The sequence below is a fragment of the Phyllostomus discolor genome, chromosome 3, assembly GCF_004126475.2.
Source record: "Phyllostomus discolor isolate MPI-MPIP mPhyDis1 chromosome 3, mPhyDis1.pri.v3, whole genome shotgun sequence".
In the NCBI taxonomy this organism is placed as follows: Eukaryota; Metazoa; Chordata; class Mammalia; order Chiroptera; family Phyllostomidae; genus Phyllostomus; species Phyllostomus discolor.
This window is the reverse complement of record NC_040905.2, coordinates 32,304,640-32,324,038: the sequence shown is the minus strand read 5'-3', so window position 1 is coordinate 32,324,038 and position 19,399 is coordinate 32,304,640. Positions and strand designations below refer to the sequence as shown.

The window sequence follows — 19,399 nt, the reverse complement described above, 5'->3', positions numbered from 1 at the left end:
CTGGAGAGATCTGGGGCTGGGGGGCGGGGGCGGAAGGTGGGGCAGCAGCAGGAACAGGAAGAAAACCTGACTATGAGCAGAGAAGTTACAAACTCATTATAGAGATGGTGATGGCTCCTGTGTCTTATGTCTTACTCTTACGGTCGGTGGCTCTGTGCCTGCCCTCAGACCCCAAAATGGGAAAACAGGACCCTTCCTGGTGCTGCGGAAGTCCCTGGGCTTCCGTGATTCTGGTAGTTAGTGTCCAGGGGGTAGGTGGCCCAGGTCACTGGCAGCAGAGCATGCTAGGTACAGGACTCAGTAATCAGCCTCAATCCAGCGGCTCGGAACGGGCCCAAACCGAGTACGACATCGGAGTCTGTGGATGAATTTCCTACGGAGTCCGGTGTACCTGCCCGCGGCAGCAGGGAGTCCAGTGCGCTCAGGCTCTGGCTGCCGCGTGGGAGGTGCGGTGCAAAGTGGCCCCAGAAGTCCTGGCGGGTACCCTGGGCTCACTCCCCACCTGGGCCACAGGAAACAAGCTCGCGAGCGAAGCTCAGGGGCTGCCTACCCGGCCTGTCCGGGCATAGGGAGACGCGGAGGACCCTAGAGTAGCCAACCCCCCCCCCCGCCCCCACCCCCTGCGAGCGGGAGCCAACCCGCAGTGCCACATCCTGACCCGCGGGCTCACTCTTTCTGCGGGGTGGAGGCTGGAGAGAGAAGAGGGACGTCCTGTCCGCATCCTGGTCTTGGAGCCGCCTCAGGCCGGCGAGCTCCACTCGTTTATTTTCTGCGTCTGCACGTCTAGGGGACAAACGAGAGGTGCCCGGGACCTGCTGGCTGCTCCCATGGCCAGGCTGGGCACCGGAATATTCCCCTCCCGCTGCTTTGATGCTGTCTGTAAAGAAAAGGTCTCTCGCCTCCAAAACGCTCTATCATAGACGGCATCTGTTCCCCCCACCAAGTGGCTTCTCAGCTAGGGTTCCCTTTCTCAAAGTTTCCACAATAGCGAAAACCTGCAGGACTCGGCCACGTCCCGCTTTTCCAAGTGCAGCAAGGCGGGTCATTGCCAGATGACTGACTACGTAGTGGAGGCCCCTTGGACGCCAGGACCGCGCGCAGGTTTAGTGGCGCACGGAGGGCACCCGGTGCACTTCTGCCAAAGACGTCCAGGGAAGTAAAGGAAGCGCCGACCAGTTACCGCTCCCCGGACCTCCCCAAAGGTGGAAAAGCAGGAGCCGATATGTTTTCGTGAAACAGTAGACACACCTCGGCTGCGAAACAGCAAACCCCGGTGTCCGACAGCTGTAAACCGGTGTCGACAGGTTGTCAGACAGCCGCGGGGGCCGGTCGGGAAAAAACCCGCGGCCGCCGGGCCCGCACCAGCTGCCCCGCGGCTCCAGAGCGCAACGCGGGCAGAGGTGGCCCGGCCGGCGCGGGGCACCACGTGCTCGCCGGGAGGGGCGGGAGAGGCCGGCGAGGGCGGGCGGGAGTCTGGGAGGAGGACGGGAGCGGAGCCGGGGGCGGGGCCAGCGCTCAAGGGGATGCCAATCAAAGCATCAACTTCAAATTGTGTCTGAAAGCCCCGCCGCCGAGCGGAGGGCGGCCGGCACAGTCGGCGCGGGATCGCGGATCCGGGCGCAGCCGGGAGCCGGGCGCCAGCGAGCAACGGGCCGAGGAGCAGCCCCCGGCCCCCGCCTCCGGGCCGGCCCGAGCGCGCCCGGCCCGCCGCCCGCTCTCCACCGCCGCGCCTTCTCCCAGCCCCCCGCCTCCCTCCCTCGCCACTTTAACACTTGCCCGCCGCCTCTGCCGCCGAGTCCGCGGACATGTCCTTCCCGCAGCTGGGCTACCCGCAGTACCTGAGCGCCGCGGGGCCCGGCGCCTACGGCGGAGAGCGCCCGGGGGTGTTGGCTGCCGCTGCAGCGGCGGCCGCCGCCGCCTCGTCGGGCCGGCCGGGGGCGGCGGAGCTGGGCGCGGGCGCGGGCGCGGCAGCGGTCACCTCGGTGTTGGGCATGTACGCGGCGGCCGGACCTTACGCGGGCGCGCCCAACTACAGCGCCTTCCTGCCCTACGCCGCGGATCTCAGCCTCTTCTCGCAGATGGTGAGTGCGCCTCGCAGCTGCGCGCCTTTCTTGCCGGGGCGGCCTCTCCCCTCCGGCCCCGGCGCTCCGGGCACGGGGTCTCAGGCGGCTCGGCGCGCGGGAGGGAGAGCGGCGGGCCGGCAGAGCTGGCCAGGACGGGGAGCGGGAGCTTCTCTGCCCAGGGGTCGGTGGCAGCCGGAGTCTGGGCAGCGCGAAGGGGCCAGCGGGCAGTGGCACCGCCATCTCGGTCGGGCAAACGGGAGGCCCGGCTGAGAAGGGGGGTCTCGGCGGGAGTCACGAGGCCGCAGGAGCAGGCCAGGGGCGCGCGGCCCACGCTGGAGGCCGGGGCCCAGCTCTCCCGGTGCCCCGGCCAGGCGGAGAAGGCGGGGCTCCGGTATCTGGGCCCGATTGTCCTGGAGTCCCCTCGGGCCCGCTCGCACGACCTCCGCGGCTGTGGGCTGGGCGGGAGAGACTTGGTTTCTGCCTCTTCGGCACAGCTCATACAGTCGTATCCGACTTTAAAGCCTGGTAGATGCTGTCAAAATCAAGGTAACAAAGGCGATCGGACTGGCCGTAGGGGTCTCTTAATGGTGTGTGTGTGTGTAAAATTGAGATACCGGAGAAAATGAAGTTGAAATATTTTTTGGCGTCTAAAATGCTGTTTGCTTTGACTTTAGTAAGTTGCCAAAGTTTTCATTTCATTTGCACCGAAAGAAAGCACTTTTCTTCCCTGGTTACATAATGGAGGATTAAAGAAAACAGTGTCCCTGGGCTGAAAATAAAGTGGCGTCCGCTCAGTCTTAAGTCCCAGTGGGTGTCAGATGCGGGGTGGGGGCTCTTCCGGGCACCGGCCAGTCTGTGGATCCACACGATTTATTTTCCTTGATCTGGTGCAAGGTCGGGCTGAAACTTGGGCCGCTGGCGATCTGTGTGCAGGGCGCGGGGACCAGCGAAGCAGCCTCCTTTTGGCGCTGCTGCCGGCGGGATAACGCAGTTTCTGGTACCCCCAGGCTCTCCCCATTCCTCAAAGAAGAGACAGAAAATAAATACCCGCCAACCTTCGGCGTGCAAAGCGGCCGGTGGGTTTTCCTGTAACTTTTTCTTGTTTGGAAAGAAAGCCTGTTTCTCTGCAAGCGGCCCCAGCTGCCTTTCAGATCGCTTGCTGTCGAAAAAAGATCAGCTCCCATTTTGTTCCGGCGGCTGGGATGCCAAGCAAGCGATGAGAGATTTACAAGGTATCCTTTCAGAAAGAATTCCCCGCAGAGAGGAGGTCTCAACGTCTTCTTTTCAGTCACAAGCCAAATCATTAGAAAAGTGCAAAGTACATTTTGCAAAGATTAGGCAAAAACGAAATCTGGCCAAGGACATCTTTTCTCTGTGGCGTGGACCACCGAACTAATTATTCAAAGAAATCTTCTGTTCCTCACAACTTTCTCACAGCCCAGAACCCTCTTCTGCCAGTAGCAACTGGGTGATTGTACACGAACAATTACAAATTTTTACAGAATTTTTGAACGCAGATATGTGCCATTTAACACCCCCTTGTGTTTGTGGGGGAGGAAGGGAGCTCTATGGTGAGACCCTGCTCCAAGTGCAGTGCCATGGAGGAAGGCGGAGGCTTGGTTGTTTACTAAGGGGGTGCTGCAGAGAATCCCCCTCACGCACACACACACAGGTGTGTATGTGTTTCCTGTGGTCTCCTGTGGGTTCTTGGGAAGGAAGCCTAGTCCCAAACTCAGACGCTAGGCCTAGATTTCCAGCCTGGTAGGACTGGGGGGTTGGAAGTCAAAAGATAAAATTGTGAAGTGAATGTCTGTCTGGGCAATTTATGGTAATAATGAGGCCTAATGAGGTTGTTAGAAAGATAAAATGTTATTTACCAAAAAACCTGATGGGATAATTTGACTCGCTGTGTTTTACTACCGATGATAAAAAGAATATTGATTGCAAATAAATCAGAGCCCCTGAATGCCTGCACACAGTTTGTGCTGCTTGCTGCAGATCAAAGACAAACTTCGGAGACAAAGTAGGAGCGGAGGCCCAGGGAACCGGTTCTGCACCTCTTCTCCGGCACTTCGGCCCTGGCGTTAATATTTCACCGGAGAAGCCCTCCTTTTGTGTGTTTTTTTTTTTAAACAAATGTTGGTTTTGTTATTGTTGTCCAGGATGACCAGGATTAAATTTTTAAATTACCTGTCACCACTCTAGACCTTTAAGTGTGGGTGAGCCATTATATGCAGATTAATCTGGAAACTAAAGGGAGCTGTGCTTTCATTTTAAATTGCTGGCTGTTTAGGGCCCGGAGAAAATCCGGTTTATTTTGTTTGACCCCCTCAGGGTCTGAGGGTGGGGGTAAGGGCTCTTGGTTCTTCCCTTTTGGAGAAGCTGTTTTATCCGCCTAGTTAAAAGGTTTTCCCCTCCAGCTAGTGCGAGGTAAACTTGGATATCAGGCTTCTGGAGTTGGGGTGGGGGTGGGGTGGGGGACGGAGAGTGGCCTGGGGAAATCTAAGCAGCCGAGGCTCCCGCTGTGGCCTTCCACAGAGGCAACGATTCTAGAACTTTTCTTGAGTGACAGAAAAGCCAAGATCCGTGGCAGCGCTCTTCCTGGAGGCAGCTCCTTGTCTAACCCCTCTCTCCCCAGTTCGACCACTGGCTGTTAACTGGGGCCTTTTGCTTTCCAGTGGACAGGAGCGGCAGCCCCCGACTTTCCCTTGAGTTCTGGGGACTCATTTCTCTCTCTCTCTCTCTCTCTCTCTCCACCCCTACTATCTCCTGCCTCGCTGGGCCCTGTGGCCTCAGGGCTCACAGTATGAACTCAAGGACAACCCTGGGGTGCACCCTGCCACCTTCGCTGCGCACACAGCGCCGGCCTACTACCCCTACGGCCAGTTCCAGTACGGGGATCCCGGGCGGCCCAAGAATGCCACGCGCGAGAGCACCAGCACGCTCAAGGCCTGGCTCAACGAGCACCGCAAGAATCCCTACCCCACCAAGGGGGAGAAGATCATGCTGGCCATCATCACCAAGATGACCCTCACGCAGGTCTCCACCTGGTTCGCCAACGCGCGCCGCCGCCTCAAGAAGGAGAACAAGGTGACGTGGGGCGCACGCAGCAAGGACCAGGAGGACGGCGCCCTCTTTGGAAGTGACACGGAGGGTGATCCGGAGAAGGCCGAGGACGATGAGGAGATCGATCTGGAAAGCATCGACATCGACAAGATCGACGAGCACGACGGCGACCAGAGTAACGAGGACGATGAGGACAAGGCTGAGGTGCCGCAAGCGCCCACAGTGCCCACCGCCCTCGCTCGGGATCAGGGATCGCCCCTGGCGGCCGCTGACGCGCTCAAAACTCAAGACTCGCCTCTAGGCTTGGCTAAGGAGGCCCAGGAACCCGGCGGCACGCGCCTGCTGAGTCCAGGCTCGGCAGCGGGTGGCCTGCAGGGAGCGCCGCACAGCAAGCCCAAGATCTGGTCACTGGCCGAGACGGCCACCAGCCCGGACGGCGCGCCCAAGGCCTCGCCGCCGCCCGCCAGCCATCCTGGTGCGCATGGGCCCCCTGCGGGCGCGCCGCTGCAACACCCCGCTTTCCTGCCCAGCCACGGACTGTACACCTGCCACATCGGCAAGTTCTCCAACTGGACCAACGGCGCTTTCCTGGCACAGGGCTCGCTGCTCAACATGCGTTCCTTTCTGGGCGTTGGCACGCCCCACGCCACCCCCCACGGCCCGCACCTGCCCGCGCCGCCGCCTCCGCCGCAGCCACCCGTCGCCGTTGCCTCCGGGATGCTCCACGGCGACAAGGCCTCGGCCCGCAGCAGCCCCACGCTCCCAGGTATGGCACAGGGAGCGTCCTTCCTGTCCTGGACCAGGAATCCGGAGCCTGGGCGGGGCATGGGGGCAGGGGGCACGGGCCGGGGAAGGGGAAGCAATGGCCAGGGAGCCCCGCTGAGCAGTAACCTTCGACGGACTTAGGGGAGCCAGGCCTAGGCCCCCAGGCTGTCCCGAGACAGCTTGCTCCACAGCTTGTCTGCCGGGCGGAGGAAGGGATGTTTCTCTCCGGAGACCCTGCCCCAGCGGCAGGAGGGAGTGGGGAGGAGAAGGAGGCTTGCGCACCTCTGCCCCCATCCTACCCCCAACAGGTCTCCCAGTCCTAACTTTCCCTCTTCCTCTCCCTCACAGAGAGAGACATTGTCCCCAGGCCAGACTCGCCGCCACAGCAGTTAAAGTCGCCCTTCCAGCCCGTGCGCGACAAGTGAGTGCTGTTTGCTTTTACCACTGGGTAGGGGAGGGAGCAGGGCCGGTCGGCGGTGGGATGCTGCCCACCAGCCCAGCGCGCGGGGCTCCCCGGGTCTACCCCGCTTTCTCCCCAGCCGGGAGCCGGGCGGGGCAGGCGACCCCGCCCCGCTTCGGTGCTAGGCGGGCTGAACCCGCGACTCCGGGTGCGGTCCAGCGTCCGTCTTTTGACAGTCCCTTTGCCTTCCTGTCTTGCTGTGTTTTCCCTGCAGCTCGCTGGCCCCGCAGGAGGGAACGCCGCGGATCCTAGCAGCCCTCCCGTCTGCTTGATTCAGGGTCTTCTTTTACTTTTGCGGGGGGAGGGGGGAGGAGTTCGGGAGGGGAGGGGATGAAGGAGGAATTAAGACAAATACTTCAGACTGGTACAAAGGACAAACATGGCAACAACGTCAACGACTCCCATCCATCGCTTTCTGCAGAAAGGGGCTCGTCCCGACCGAGCTCGAGTCCAGGCAGCCGGCCTCCGTGGAGGCTGGGCTCCGGCGGCTGTCGCCGTGCTCTGGGTGAATATCGGTTCGGTAAATGCCCCCACGTGCTTGTGTCTCTTTTTTTCCCTTTCTGTATATAGAGTGATTTCAGATTGTAAATAGCGCGTCAGCGAACTTGTCTAAATCATATATTTTTGTCTAATAAACTAAATGAAATGGTGCCACCGCTCCTGCTGCTGTGTGTGGCTGCCGTAGTCCCCAGCCCTGGAATGCTGGCAGGCCCGCGAGTGCCTGCGGCTCGCGGAGGAGAGGCCTCTCGGAAACTTTCCACCCAGGAGGTGGCTGTTCCGCAGCCATTTGGTTGTCGAATGTGTGATGTTGACACTAGGACAGTGTCTTGTTGGCAGTTTCATTCTTAGCAACTCTTACCCATGTATTTGGGACACCCGTTTCTCAGGACGTAAATAAGTTCGATTTCAGGCAGTTTATAAAACGATTTCTTAAAGTGGGGAACAATGAGGAGGGAAAAAAAAGAATTTCCAGTCGTGTCCCCTAAGGAGGACTTCGAATTTTAAATCAATTTCTATCTAGTTGTCTCAACAGCGCATCGCGGCGTCAGGCTGTTCGCGGGAAGAATGGAGATGTAATGGAGTATGAAATTTTGCTTTGAATGCACTTTTCAGTTATTTGGTTAAGTCAAACGTGGGGAAATTGGGAGACTTTTAAAAACTCCCCTGGTGGAGGGCCGGGCTGCAGCGCGGGGGTGTTCTCCGGGCTCGTGAGCGGAGGGCTCCGTAGGGGTAGTTGGGACAAAAACGGGAGGAAGCTTCAGTCTCCCAGGGATTCCCCCATTAAACTGCTGCTCCCTCGACTGGGCGCGCTGAGTGATCGAACCCTGGAGCAAACAGCCCCCGAGGGCCCCAGCCGGGCCTGCAGGCCGTTGGGGGCGAGGCGAGGAGACAATGCTGGCCGACTCCGGCTCAGCGTGCGCGCGGGAGGGCCGTGGTCCCGGAGGCTCTGGGGCCGCGGTGCGCTGGGGGAGAGAGAGGGACGCGCCGAAGCAGCCTGCACTTCGAGCAGGGCACAGACGACTTTGTGTTGAATTTGCGAAAACCAAGAAGGCAGACATTGCCAAAACTGCCAGTGAGCGGAGGTGGGCTGCGGGGCAGCCTGCCCGGTGAGGAAGAGGCGGAGTCCCTGGCGTCCTGCAGCCCCCCTTCCACACCCCCACCCGGACCTTCTATTGGCCCTCGAGCCTCCTCAGGCCCCGGTCTGGGGCTGCAAGTGGCGGCGAGAGGCTCGGCTCTTTGACTGTGCCTCCTCCGGCTAAGGAAAGGGGGAGGCTCGCTCTGAAGACGAGGGGTCTGCACCCTACTCTGGTGCTTGTGTCCTTTTCCAGCCATCCCCTGCCCCGCCACGGCCTTTTGGATGAAAGGTCCCCTCCCTGCCCCGGGGAGGAAGCGCGTGGGACGCCGCGAGGGCCAGCTTGGAGGCTTGGCAGGTGGGGGTGCGCAGCGGGAGGGGCGTGCGGAGCCCGGGAGGAAGCGGGCAGCCGAGCTGAGCAGACGGCCGACTGAGACCGCGCGCTTCCAGTCCAAACGGACGTGCTCGAGGCGCCCTCTATGGGCCGGAAACGGAATGTGGCCCTGATGCGGCTCGGATCTCGCTCCTGGGGCGTGGCGCAGAATCTGGGGGTGCTGGGCCTTGGGGATGTTGTGGGCGCTAGCCTCGATTTGCGGTATTTTTTTTATGTGTTCTTGGGTGCCACTCACTTGTTTGAATGTTGGGGATGCGGTGCCTGGCCTGCTGGGTAGGCTGCTGACATTTGGGGGGAAGGAGTGGAAGCCAGGGTCTGCGCAGGTCGTTTTCATTGTCTCTGGTGGGCCTTTCGAGTTCAGAGAGGAATTCCTCGTTTGTCCTCCCTGCTAGGGCCGCGGGGGTCACAGTCCTGGAATTTCGGAGGTTTTGGTGACAGTGCGCATATTGAGAGCTTTGACCAGCAGTGCCCTACGTGTCTGAGGAGGAATTGGGTTCTTGGCCCCAGCACATGCTACTCGGGCATCCAGTGTGCCGAGAGACCCCTTCTGGGTGAGGGCTGGAAGCAGCGAGGGGGATTTAGGTGGGCTGTAAAATCCTCTGCCCTGGCTGGCCTCCACTCTTTTTTACTTTCCAGACTCAAAGAGGATTGTCCATGCAGGCATCTGCTGCTTGCCCTGTAAGTCCGTTTCTTTAAAATCCCATACATTTGGGATCCCCAGTTCTGTTGCTTAGGTGGCTGAGCCAGCAGGTGCTCCCCAGCTCCAGACCTCAGAATCCAGTGGCCTAGAAGTGTGAAGGTCTGTGCCTCCTCCTGTGGACTGGAGATGCTTTCTGTACAAAGAAGTCAGATTGCCAGCCTCAGAATTATTTTTCTCTAAATAAAAGCTAGAAGTAATTTTTAATTGAGCATTAAAGAGCATTTTTTGTTCTTTGTGTGCTATTTGTTCACCTCTTTCCCAACCTCGTACCTACCTAGGAGTGCCTGTGCACACAGTGTTTCAGGTCCTAAGATATCTGGGAGTAGACATAGAAACTCTCCTTTTTTTCCCCCCTAAAGCTAAAGCAGAAGTTTCTCTGCAGCTTTCTGTACATACATAAGTGTTGTCCCACTCCATCTCTGCCCAGGGACAGTTTCAGGGCCTTGCATTGGTTCTGTGACCTGCAAAGGAGAAGCCTGAGCCCCAAAAGGAGAAGAGGTGAGCAATATCCACAGGATTAATGTTTGCACCTTGGGGCACCATCCTCCACACCAAGAAAGGACACCCTGTGTCCAGGACAGATCATTTCTGTCTTCATTGAGTCTTCTGGTGGGAGAAAGGTAAGAAATCCTGTCTGGCGACCCTCCTCTTTCTGTTGCAGCCCAGGCTGGTGTCTAGGTGACAGGATCATCACAGCACAGTCCTTCTAGATCTGTTTCCCCTGATTCCTGGCCTTAGGATGTCTGGAGTGGGCTCAGACCCTGCCCCAAATCCTGACCTGCAGGAGTCTCTGAAACCTCTGCTCCCACTATCCTCTTCTTCCCCCTCCGATCAATTATATTCCCCAGCACATTTATCTCGCCCGCAATATGGAGAATTCACATTCATATCTCGGTTTTAGTGTTCTGACACTGATTAATGTCATTCGCGCCGTGGCTCCGAGGGGCGCGCCACCCGATGAATCATGCCCTATAAAGTTTCAGTTGTCCTTGTAGATGGGACTCTGTACCAGAGAGCTAGGAAGCCAGGGCAAAAGTGAGGAGAGAGGGAGGAGGGTGGGGGAGGGAGGGGGGAAAGGAAAGGAGAGACAAAAGGCAGATTGGGCTCTGGTTCACAGGGTGTCCTTGGCCCTACATGGGGGTTTGGCAACCCTGGACCCTTTGCAAGAACCTTTCTACCCACCTGGGCACTTCCATTCCAGTCCTCCCCAGCCTCTCTGTTTTCTTTCCTTCCAGATGGTTCCACAAAGACTAGTGGCTTCCTGACTGCCCCAGGCAGGGTCATGGTGGGCCTGGGGCTGCCAGGTAGAGATCATGGATTTATGGACATTGATTTGGGGAGACTGCAGTCCCGAATGCTCTCTGGAAAGTGATGGGGCTTAGTTTGCCAATAAGAATATGGTTTTGACCCTGGGGTCAAAAAGTTGGGGGGCCTGAAAGGAGGGAAGGAAGCCCAGCCCAAGGAAGGTTGCTGGGTGTGGTGGGGGAGGGGGTTGGTGACTCCTCGAAGGTTTGAGGTACTGGGTCTTAGGGATTTGGCAGTCTCTGCCACCCCCTGTGCTGCGTGGGCCGTGTCGCAGGACCCAGCACTGTGATATGAGTCTGCTGGGCACTCAGGCTCCTGGGACCCCAAAAAGGAAGCTATGGCTACTCTATACTGTGCTCAGGCATTATGGCCCAGCAACTTGACAGGCTCAGGGTGTCCTGGGGAGAGCCTTGCCATATCTAGCTGTCCGGGCCTGGGCTCCAGGTATAGAGGGTAAGCAGGGGAGGGTGTGGCCCTGGGTCTCCAGTCCAAGGTGGGTGGGCAGGAAATGGAGCTAGGAGATGGGGGCCTGTGTGCTTTGGGAGTGGTGGCAGTTCCTAGAAGCCTGGAGATGTCCCTGAGCCTGTGTGGAGAGAACACCCCCCCCCCCCCCCCCCCCCCCCCCCCCCCGCAACATTTCCTGGGCTATGGCAGCCCACCCCGGGACATCTGATAAATGGTCTGCAAGTGAAAACTCCCCAGCAGTCTGGAGGTGGTGGCTGCTCAGCTGGGGAGGGAGAGCTTCACAGGTCTTCTCCAGCCCTGTGGAGCTAGGGTTCTAATTATAGCTTTGGAGCTGAAAGGCCTGAGAAGGTCATCCCGTGGGGACTGCTGGTGGCCTTTTGTGCCCCTGCGTCTGAAGCTGGGTAGAGATTCCCTCCCCTCCCACTAAGGACGTCTGAGACGGGCCCTCTGAGGGCAGCTGACCTGTCAGGTCAGCTGGGCCTGAGGCCCACCATACTGTTAGAGGCCCACAAACATGCTATAATTTCTTTTGAAACAGAAAAGAAAAAGAACTTTTAGGTGGAAGATTATCTGTTAATATCTAATATCAATATATTCATCTTTATACCAACATGGTCATGACGTTTATTTTTTAATATTTGTTTGCAATGGAGGAAGAGGCCCGCCACCCAGGAAAGTCACCTTGAGGCCCAGGCTGAGGAGACCTGAAGGCCTAATGTTCTGGAATTGCCGTCAATGGGAAGTCAGAGATTCGAGGTGGCCTTGAACCTTGGAGGGGTCCCACCCACGTACCTGGATGACCTCACCATCTGACATTCAGGTTGCAGGGACCCATGCACTCCAGCCAAGTCTGGGGACACCCCCAAACTGTTGGCCTGAACCGGCTCTGAGGGAGCATGCTGTCAACATATCCCTCTGGCCCAGTCCCCTGTCCCCCACCCCCAACCCCATCCCCCGTGCAGGAAAGACCAAAACTCCCAAGGCTGAGAGGCAGGCAAAAGGCAGTGGCCTGGCCAGAGGAGAGGCCAAGCAACCCCCTATGCTTCTCCAGTGGGTGGGGCTCAAGTGGCAGCCCTTTCTGCTCCTCTGCTGTTTGGTTCCTGAAGAGGCCTGGGGTGTCTCTGATCCCTTAATCCCTTTATGCAGCATCCTGAGCTTTCCAGCTGAATGTGGGGACTGCAGTGGCCTGTGCTGCATCAGGGGTCATGGGGGGGGGGAAAGTGCTGCACCCAGCAAGCCCTGGCCTCAGTCTGTCTACCCCAGTTGCCCCAGTCCCCACCATCCCCGCCGGCCCCACCGGCCCCACCGGCCTCACCGGCCTCATCAGGTCCAGGCTCTGGCTCAGTAGCAGACTGGGGGGGTAGGAGTCATGCCTACAGTTTAAAGCCTCTAAACTGAAAGGCTTTTATTTATTCCTTCTACTTCAGGCTGCCCTGTGGACCAGGGAAAGAGCTCCCTGGATTTCTCCTCTGTGCGTTTGTGGTTTGAGCTCAGGTGCTCCGGGGAGGGGCTCCTGGGCTGCTCAGGCTACAGGACACCCATGGCCACAGCCCAGCTGGTTACCTGCAGTCCTGGCCTGTCTTCCTCTGTTTGCTTGTTTGTCATTGCTGTAGCTTTGCTTGTTACTGAATTTTAAACGTATGCTTAGTTGCCAGGTCCTGGGTTAGCTCCAGCAATGTCTGAAAATATTAAATACATCTAGGAGACAGTGGGCAAGAGAAATTAAAAAGGTGCTCGCTGTACAGAATGTTAAAAAGATCCTACAATAAAGTGATTAACATTTTTATGAATAAAATTAATCACGCATTAACTGCAGCCAGCACCTCTGAAAGGCAGCCCCTTTCTTACACCCATGAACTTGGAGGCCTCCTTGGCCCACGGCAGACACCCAGCCACTGGCAACTGCAGAAGCTTTATGAGGGGACAGCCGGTGATGATAGATATCTAAACTGAGGCAAGGAAAACAAAACCTCCCAAAAACACCAACAACACATACACAGCAACATTTTTAAAAACGTCATTTTTTTTTAGCAAACCCTCAATTAAAACAGGCCATTTCCATGGTCAGATGAGCTGGTGGGGTGGTGTGGTCTTGGTCACGGAGGGCAGCAGAAGGAGACCTGGCAGGCGAAGCACAGCCCCAGGGCCCTGCAGTGAGGCCTGCGGGGTCCTCCTTCTGGGCCAAGCCTCTGGCAAAGCCACTCATATTGCGGGGCGGACCTTCGGCATTATTAACATTTCCAGTCTTCCAGATAATAAAGTGCGATTCTTCCTCTCCGGTCTCCGCTCTCCCTCCTCTCTAATCTCTTGCCACTGCGGTTTTGGGATGGTTCCAGCAGGCTGTACAAAGGGACGCGCAGGCATCTGAAGTGTCACTCGGCAGCTGGGGCAGAGGAGCAGCATTGCCATTTTGTCGGAGCTCCCCGCTCATGTGCGCAGCAGAAGGTGAATCAAAGCGCCGGCGTCCGCAGCCCACGCATTCTTCTTCACCGCTGTGGCGAATCTCTGAGCTCCGAGCACCAGCAGAATCACCGGCCCTGTTTGAGTTGATATATTAATATTTACTGAGGATTTGCAAGGTCGGGACTAAATGTCAGCAGATTGCTGGGGCAGTCCTGTGGGGAATAATTAAACAAATCTCACAGCAGTTCAGCCTCTTAACATCTTTATTAATCTTCCCCCCACCCTCCTGAAAGAGTATGTGGAAATATTGCTTTTGCAACCTTAGAGGAAATTCAGAATAAGGGTGATAGTAAATAAGACACTGTGCTGTGGATGTTTGCTTTGTAGGCCTCCTGGCCCCTCCCAGGCAGATGTCCCAGAGGCAGGAGGGCTCTGATGTGTGCATTACAGCGCAGAGGTTGTCATTCTCACCTGCCCCTCCGTCAGGTTTATCCGGTCCAATTTGCGGAGCACAGCCACTCGGTTCCTGTGATTCGGCCCGCACCCTCTGTCCACTCTGCTGGCTCTGGAGGCCTGCCTCCTCTAACATGATTACAGCATGCACTTTGCTACAAGTTGGACAATTCTCTTTAATAAGCTTCATAATTAGTGTTGGGATGCCTCATTACAAGTCATAGCCTGTAGCAGTCCTAGGCCAAACGGCCCTCCGCAGTCTGATTTATTTTTTATCAGGCAGCAGGAGCTGTCTGGAGTTTTTGTTTGTATAATGGGGACCCGCATCAGGCCCCCAGTGTAAAAATACCACCAGGAAATTAATTGCTTCTGTGTGGATCCACCACAGATGTGTCCTGTTGATCAGAATGGTATATTTTTGACTTTGCTATCCTGTGGTGAGTTGTAAAAAAAAATAAAATGAAAGCCAGCAATGCAAACATATTAGCATCAATATAGATTCAGCCTGGCATAATTGAAAACATGGGGTTTCTGAGGAGGCTGGGCAGGGAAAGTCCAAGTTCCTGGTGAGACCTTTTCCTTCCTGTCCTCTTACACAAGGTTCTTATTTATTTGTTAATATGTGCATGCATTTATTTATTTATTGCTTCCAAGTGGAACCACTTCCTGGCAGACATGTGGCTGGAATTGCAGTTGGTTTCTGACTGAAAGATCTACTTAGAGTAACACACCCCCAGTGGGCGGGGATGGTCTCCGTACCCCACACCTGACATCAAGTCCCCTGGCTGAGGTCAGTGGCCTGACTCTCTCATGAGCCATGTGAGGATACCAAGAAAAAGGTGGGTCCCACCTGCTCATCTTGGATGCACCCAGTGGGGCCTCTGGTGGCCTCAGGTGCATAGGTCTTGTGTGGACTCAGGTCTGCATGTGGGGCGTGTGTGTTCCATGCGTGACTCAGCTGAGTGGGCAGGTCTTTGTCCTATGCTCTCCGCACTGCTCCTAGCTCAGACATAAATAAATGAAGGAGTCCTTCCTCCTCTGCTCTTTCATTAGACCACTTGGTGCCTAAATTCTGATGCAGTAGCGAATTATTCCAACTGAGCACAGTGTGAGGATGCTTTTGGATTCATCGGCCCCTGAATTAAACTGCAGCCACACGTTCTGTTCCTGGCACCGGGTAGTTCATTGCTGGCTAGTCCACATGGGTCACCATCAGTGGGGTTCAGTTTCAGTTCCCATGTCCCTTTTATTAATTTTTTCCCAGAGGAGTTTCACGAGTTTCTCTCTCTGAATCCTTTCTGAGACCCTTGGGAGGTCAGCAGTCTGATTTTCTTGCTCAGCTCTGTGTTGGGTGGAGTTTATAAGTTTTAGCTCTGGTAACTCAGCAGACAACACCTTACTCGTGGGAAAAAAATAATGTAATGCTGACAGTGCAACATTTTTGTTTAGGAAAATAACTCGGTTTCATATGCAAAAGAACAGACTTGTCTGACTTCATGTGTGCCCACAGGAGCAGCAGGTGTTTCTCAGCAGTGAGAACAGACACTAGAACCTTTACTGGTGGATTTGCCAAGTCCTGTGGATGGGAGAGTGCTAGCGGTCTCTGGGAATGCCATGGCGTGGCAGAGTATAGTGGTGTCATGCCCAGGCCTACCTCAGTTTACAGGTAGGCCTGGGCTCCTAGAATCCAGGAATTGAGTGATCTGATGAAAGGGCAGAGAGAAGAAAGGACACCACATTCCACATTCATGTATTTATATCTGAGTCTGCGAGCAGCCCAGACAGCCCGGGACAAAGATCTTCCATTTGGCTTAGTCACACGTGGAACACACACACAGACATGAGACACAAAGGGACCCCTTGCTTGTTCTCCGAAGAACATACACGTCGAAGCCTGACTGGCTCTACATCTCCAGGTCCAGACAGAAGGCCCAGGGAGACTTACAGTGATCTGATTGATGAGCTCAGGATGCTGCCCTGGGGGGGTGGGGACAGGTGGCGTGAGAGAGAGGGCAGCCTAGAACTGAATGTCTCCTGCTGGGTGACCTGCCCTCTCTCTGTCTTTCCTGGATTCTTCTCAACCTCTTTACTCTCTCAGCACAGTGCAGCAGGACCCTTAGGGGGATGTCTTTTAAAAATGCATATTCACCAACAGGCCCCTCTCCAATCCTTGTTTCAGGAGGTGAGTGTAGGGCCCAGTAATCTGCATTTTAAGTCATGACAATTCTGAAGCTGAGGATGGAGCCCTCACTTGGAGAAACACCTTGTGGATCCTGAGCTGCTGTAAATGGCTTCTGTTAAAAGGCTCTACTGTCTGTCGCATTTCCTGGAAGGTCCTAAAGGATTGCAGAACTAAACAAGTTCATCTTTAATGATAAGAATTATTCATGCTGTCAGAGGGAGGCAATGCTCTGGGGCGCCCCTGCAGTGCTGTGCCTCTGCAGGACCTTTGGGGCCACACTGGCCACTGCAAATGTGTCCCATCTGTGGCTGCGCAGAGCTGCCCAAGGACAGCAGATCGTTTTCGACATACTACCGCATTCATGGCCAGCAGGGCCATTGACTGGTTCCCAAATATAAAACCAAAAATAATGCCGTGTTACCTGCCCCTGCTAATGGCGGGGGGCCTAAGTGCATGGTGTCTGACATTTGTCATGCAGCAGCACCTCTGAGTCCTCCAGTCCCCTGACAGCCCATTACGTGGATCTCCCCTTCATTTGAGGGTCGCCGATTATTTGTGCGTTTGCTTAACCTTTAGTTGTGCATAACATTTTTCCTTTTACTATTCACGTAGTTGATAATGCAAAATGTAGATGTTAGTTGCCCCAGACCTAGCTAAGGATGCATACATGACAGTTTCTTATGCAGTCACAGTCAACCTGATCGAAAGTGGTTGTGCAGGGCACCTGAGGTTGCAAGAGTGACAATTGACTGTCGCAATGTCATCTGAGTGCAGGAGGAGAGAAGAGCGCTGACCACAGCTAGACTAATGAAGGATACAGGACAAAGGACAAGGTCTTCCCAGAGGGAAGCCAAAATGGAAAGTTCCTCAGGTTTCTGCACCTACTCTCCCCCTCAACCCATGTCACCCTTGTTTAAAAATAAAGGTAGAGGAAAGTTTCTTAGCCAACTTTGAAACTAACCTAATATTTAGGGACTGAAGTTCATTTTCCCTGGGGAAATACTTCTTCCCATTTCTAAGAAAAAAGTTTTTGTTTTGTTTGTTTGTTTTTTAACTTTAAGAAAGACTCCAAACCTTTTTGGACACCACGTATCTGTTTAAAAAAAAACAAAACAAACAAACACCGTTTTGATAAGCTACGTATAAATGAATCAGAAACATATGGCTTTGATTTCCCTTAAAAGGCTTACTTTGAACCCCAAATATTTTTAGAAAGTTTGAGGTGTTCAAACGCGGTGCAGTTGGGCACACCCAGCCGTAATTTAAGGGGATGGACTCCGTGCACATGTTTCTGATCTATTTACAATTATCAGAGTCAGCTCTTCATTTGGAGTTGCTTTTGATGTGCAGGAATGCCTCTGAGGCTTCAGAAATCTCTCTGCATCCCTGTCCCTGCTGGCAGGCTAGCAACCAGCAGCAGAAGGGCGTGTTTTCTCAGAGGCACACAGCCTCCCTACCCTAGCGTCGCACACTGCTGGTCTTTAACTCACACATTTCAGGAAGCATCAGCCTTGTAAAAATGTCTTTCTTCGTGTTAGGAGCATGTTAATCTTCGAAGAGAGGTCAGGGCATATGGCAGGATCTGCTGACCTCTGGTTTGGGGGCGACAGTCATCATCGTTCAGACAGATGAAAATGCTCTCTGAAATTCCACTGATGGTTAGAATTTCACTGATGTAATTCTCGTTTTGGTAAGCCAGAAATCAGTGCTATGGTAGAAGCGATTTATGTGACGACAGGTATTTAAAACCTAGGCTACCATTGCGCAGCCTTGAGGAGATGACTTCAGAATGCCTTCCCATGTGTGCTCGTCAGCCGTACACACAGACATAAGCAGACAGAGGGGACAGCAGTGAACCCGGTAACAGAACTCACAAGTACAAACTATTATCTTGGACCTGAGTGAAGATAACAAGAATTCCTGACATTTAATGAGCAATGGCTGGGTGCCAGGTGGTACTTGTAGTTTACATGTAATATAAGATTTAATCTTCTGATGAGGCAGTGAGGTTAGTGTTATTAGTTATTTAATTTTAAGAGTGAGAAGACTGGAGTGAGGAAGCACCTCAAAAGCCCAGGTTTTCTCACCACCCTCTGTGCTGCCTGAATACAACCTTTCCATTAGAACAGGAGGAGCTTCTGGCTCATTCTGACCTTCCCTGAGCACTACATGTGCCCGTCTGAGCCGTTAGGGCTCCTTTGCTTTGGAAGCTGCCCCGTGATGCATGCCTCCATGGAAGGGCTTCGTGGAAGAGCTCCCAGTTCCATGGTGAACCTCATCATCCTCAGATCCACCACTAACCCCAGGGGATGGAGCTGGTCCATCCCAAAGCCAGTGTCTTCTCAAAATCTGGTTGCAATTTTACTGGCATCAGTAGGCAATGCTATTTTTTCTTAATAATGTCTTTTTATGCCTAAGTAGAACAAACTAGCATGGCATTTCTCACATTCTATCTGTGGGGAGAAGTCACTTGTTTCTCATGGACATGGCCATTTGCAACAGGGTGTCCATGGTTCTGAAATCGGGCAGTCCCTTCTAGCATCCTGGTTCCCCGGGTGTCCCTTCCACCCAGGATGATGATCCTGTACTCTATGCTCCCCTCCCTATTTCTTTGCCTCTCCCACACCTCCTGTGGCTCCTCTCACACCAGCAGGACATCCCTGAGTAGGTCCAGGCTGGTTACAAGGCTTTGAGGGAGCCAGTGAGGTGCCGACTACGGGCATAGGCCATCCAAGAACATCTCATCCGCCTCCATGACTGTAAGTTTTGTTCTATCATGTGAGGGATCCACTGAACTTCCTAAATGGTACCTCAGTTTTCGGTGCTTACAGTTCAGTGAATGAAAGGTGCATGTGATGTTTGCGTGTGTGAGAGTGTGTGCCTGTAATGGCATGGGGAAGGTACAGATCAGGAGGGGGTGTCCGCACTTCTAATGTGGTCAGTATAGCTGCCAGCCCCATAATTTAAGCCCATAGACCCCCCAATTCCTATTTATCAGGGTGCAGCTTTGTTTACCTGGGGAAAGATTCATATCCCAAACATTTTGTGTATAATATCTGTAGACTCATGGACTCATTAAGGCCCAAAAGCCTCAGTTTAAAGGTAGGAGAATGAATCCCATCAGGTCAAGCGAACATTCTCAGGACCCACAAATCTCTGTCCGAGAATGTTGAGAAGGAAGATTGTCCAGTCAGGGGACTGTGGTGGCCAGTGTGAGCACATGAGCCTGTACAAGGATGCATGAGACCCTGTGTCCGCCCATCCCACAGGACTTCAGGAGTGTGAAGACATCTGCATTGATCAGAGAGGTAGAGGACTGGGGGAGACGTGAATTGAACTGGGTCCATCATCAGAGTTGGCTGCTGCCATTTCATCTTCAGGACTTGGCACACTTGCACCAAGTTCAACTTCTGCCCCAAGTGGACCCTCCTATTCCTCCTGTCCTGGAGCCAGCCTTCATCCCCCGTGACTCTGGCATGATCCATCAGGTAGTCTTCATTTTCAATAAGAATTGGGCCTGAGTGGCTGCCATCCATGTCCTCTTGGCCTCCTGGGCTCCCAGGGCCTCCT

General features: G+C 54.8%; 1 protein-coding gene across 2 annotated transcripts; it reads left to right on the top strand.

The window, feature by feature from the left end:
- The first annotated feature begins 1,596 nt into the window (after positions 1-1,596).
- On the top strand, positions 1,597-15,277 carry IRX1 (iroquois homeobox 1). Of its 2 annotated transcripts, none has more exons than XM_036020284.1 (4): positions 1,597-2,081; positions 4,860-5,895; positions 6,243-6,315; positions 13,131-15,277. In XM_036020284.1, the coding sequence occupies exons 1-4, from the start codon at positions 1,806-1,808 to the stop codon at positions 13,339-13,341; spliced, it is 1,596 nt and encodes a 531-aa protein (XP_035876177.1). In that variant the 5' UTR covers positions 1,597-1,805; the 3' UTR covers positions 13,342-15,277. The 2 variants fall into 2 exon arrangements, with proteins under 2 accessions (XP_035876177.1, XP_028386564.1); XM_028530763.2 differs by lacking the exon at positions 13,131-15,277 and adding an exon at positions 6,569-7,005.
- Positions 15,278-19,399: the final 4,122 nt, after the last annotated feature.

Excerpts from the sequence above, each read along its gene's own strand:
- IRX1 (XM_036020284.1), top strand. The coding sequence starts at position 1,806 with ATGTCCTTCCCGCAGCTGGGCTACCCGCAGTACCTGAGCGCCGCGGGG. Across the intron at positions 2,082-4,859 it reads TCAGCCTCTTCTCGCAGATG|GGCTCACAGTATGAACTCAA; the intron begins GTGAGTGCGCCT and ends CTGTGGCCTCAG. Across the intron at positions 5,896-6,242 it reads CAGCAGCCCCACGCTCCCAG|AGAGAGACATTGTCCCCAGG; the intron begins GTATGGCACAGG and ends TCTCCCTCACAG.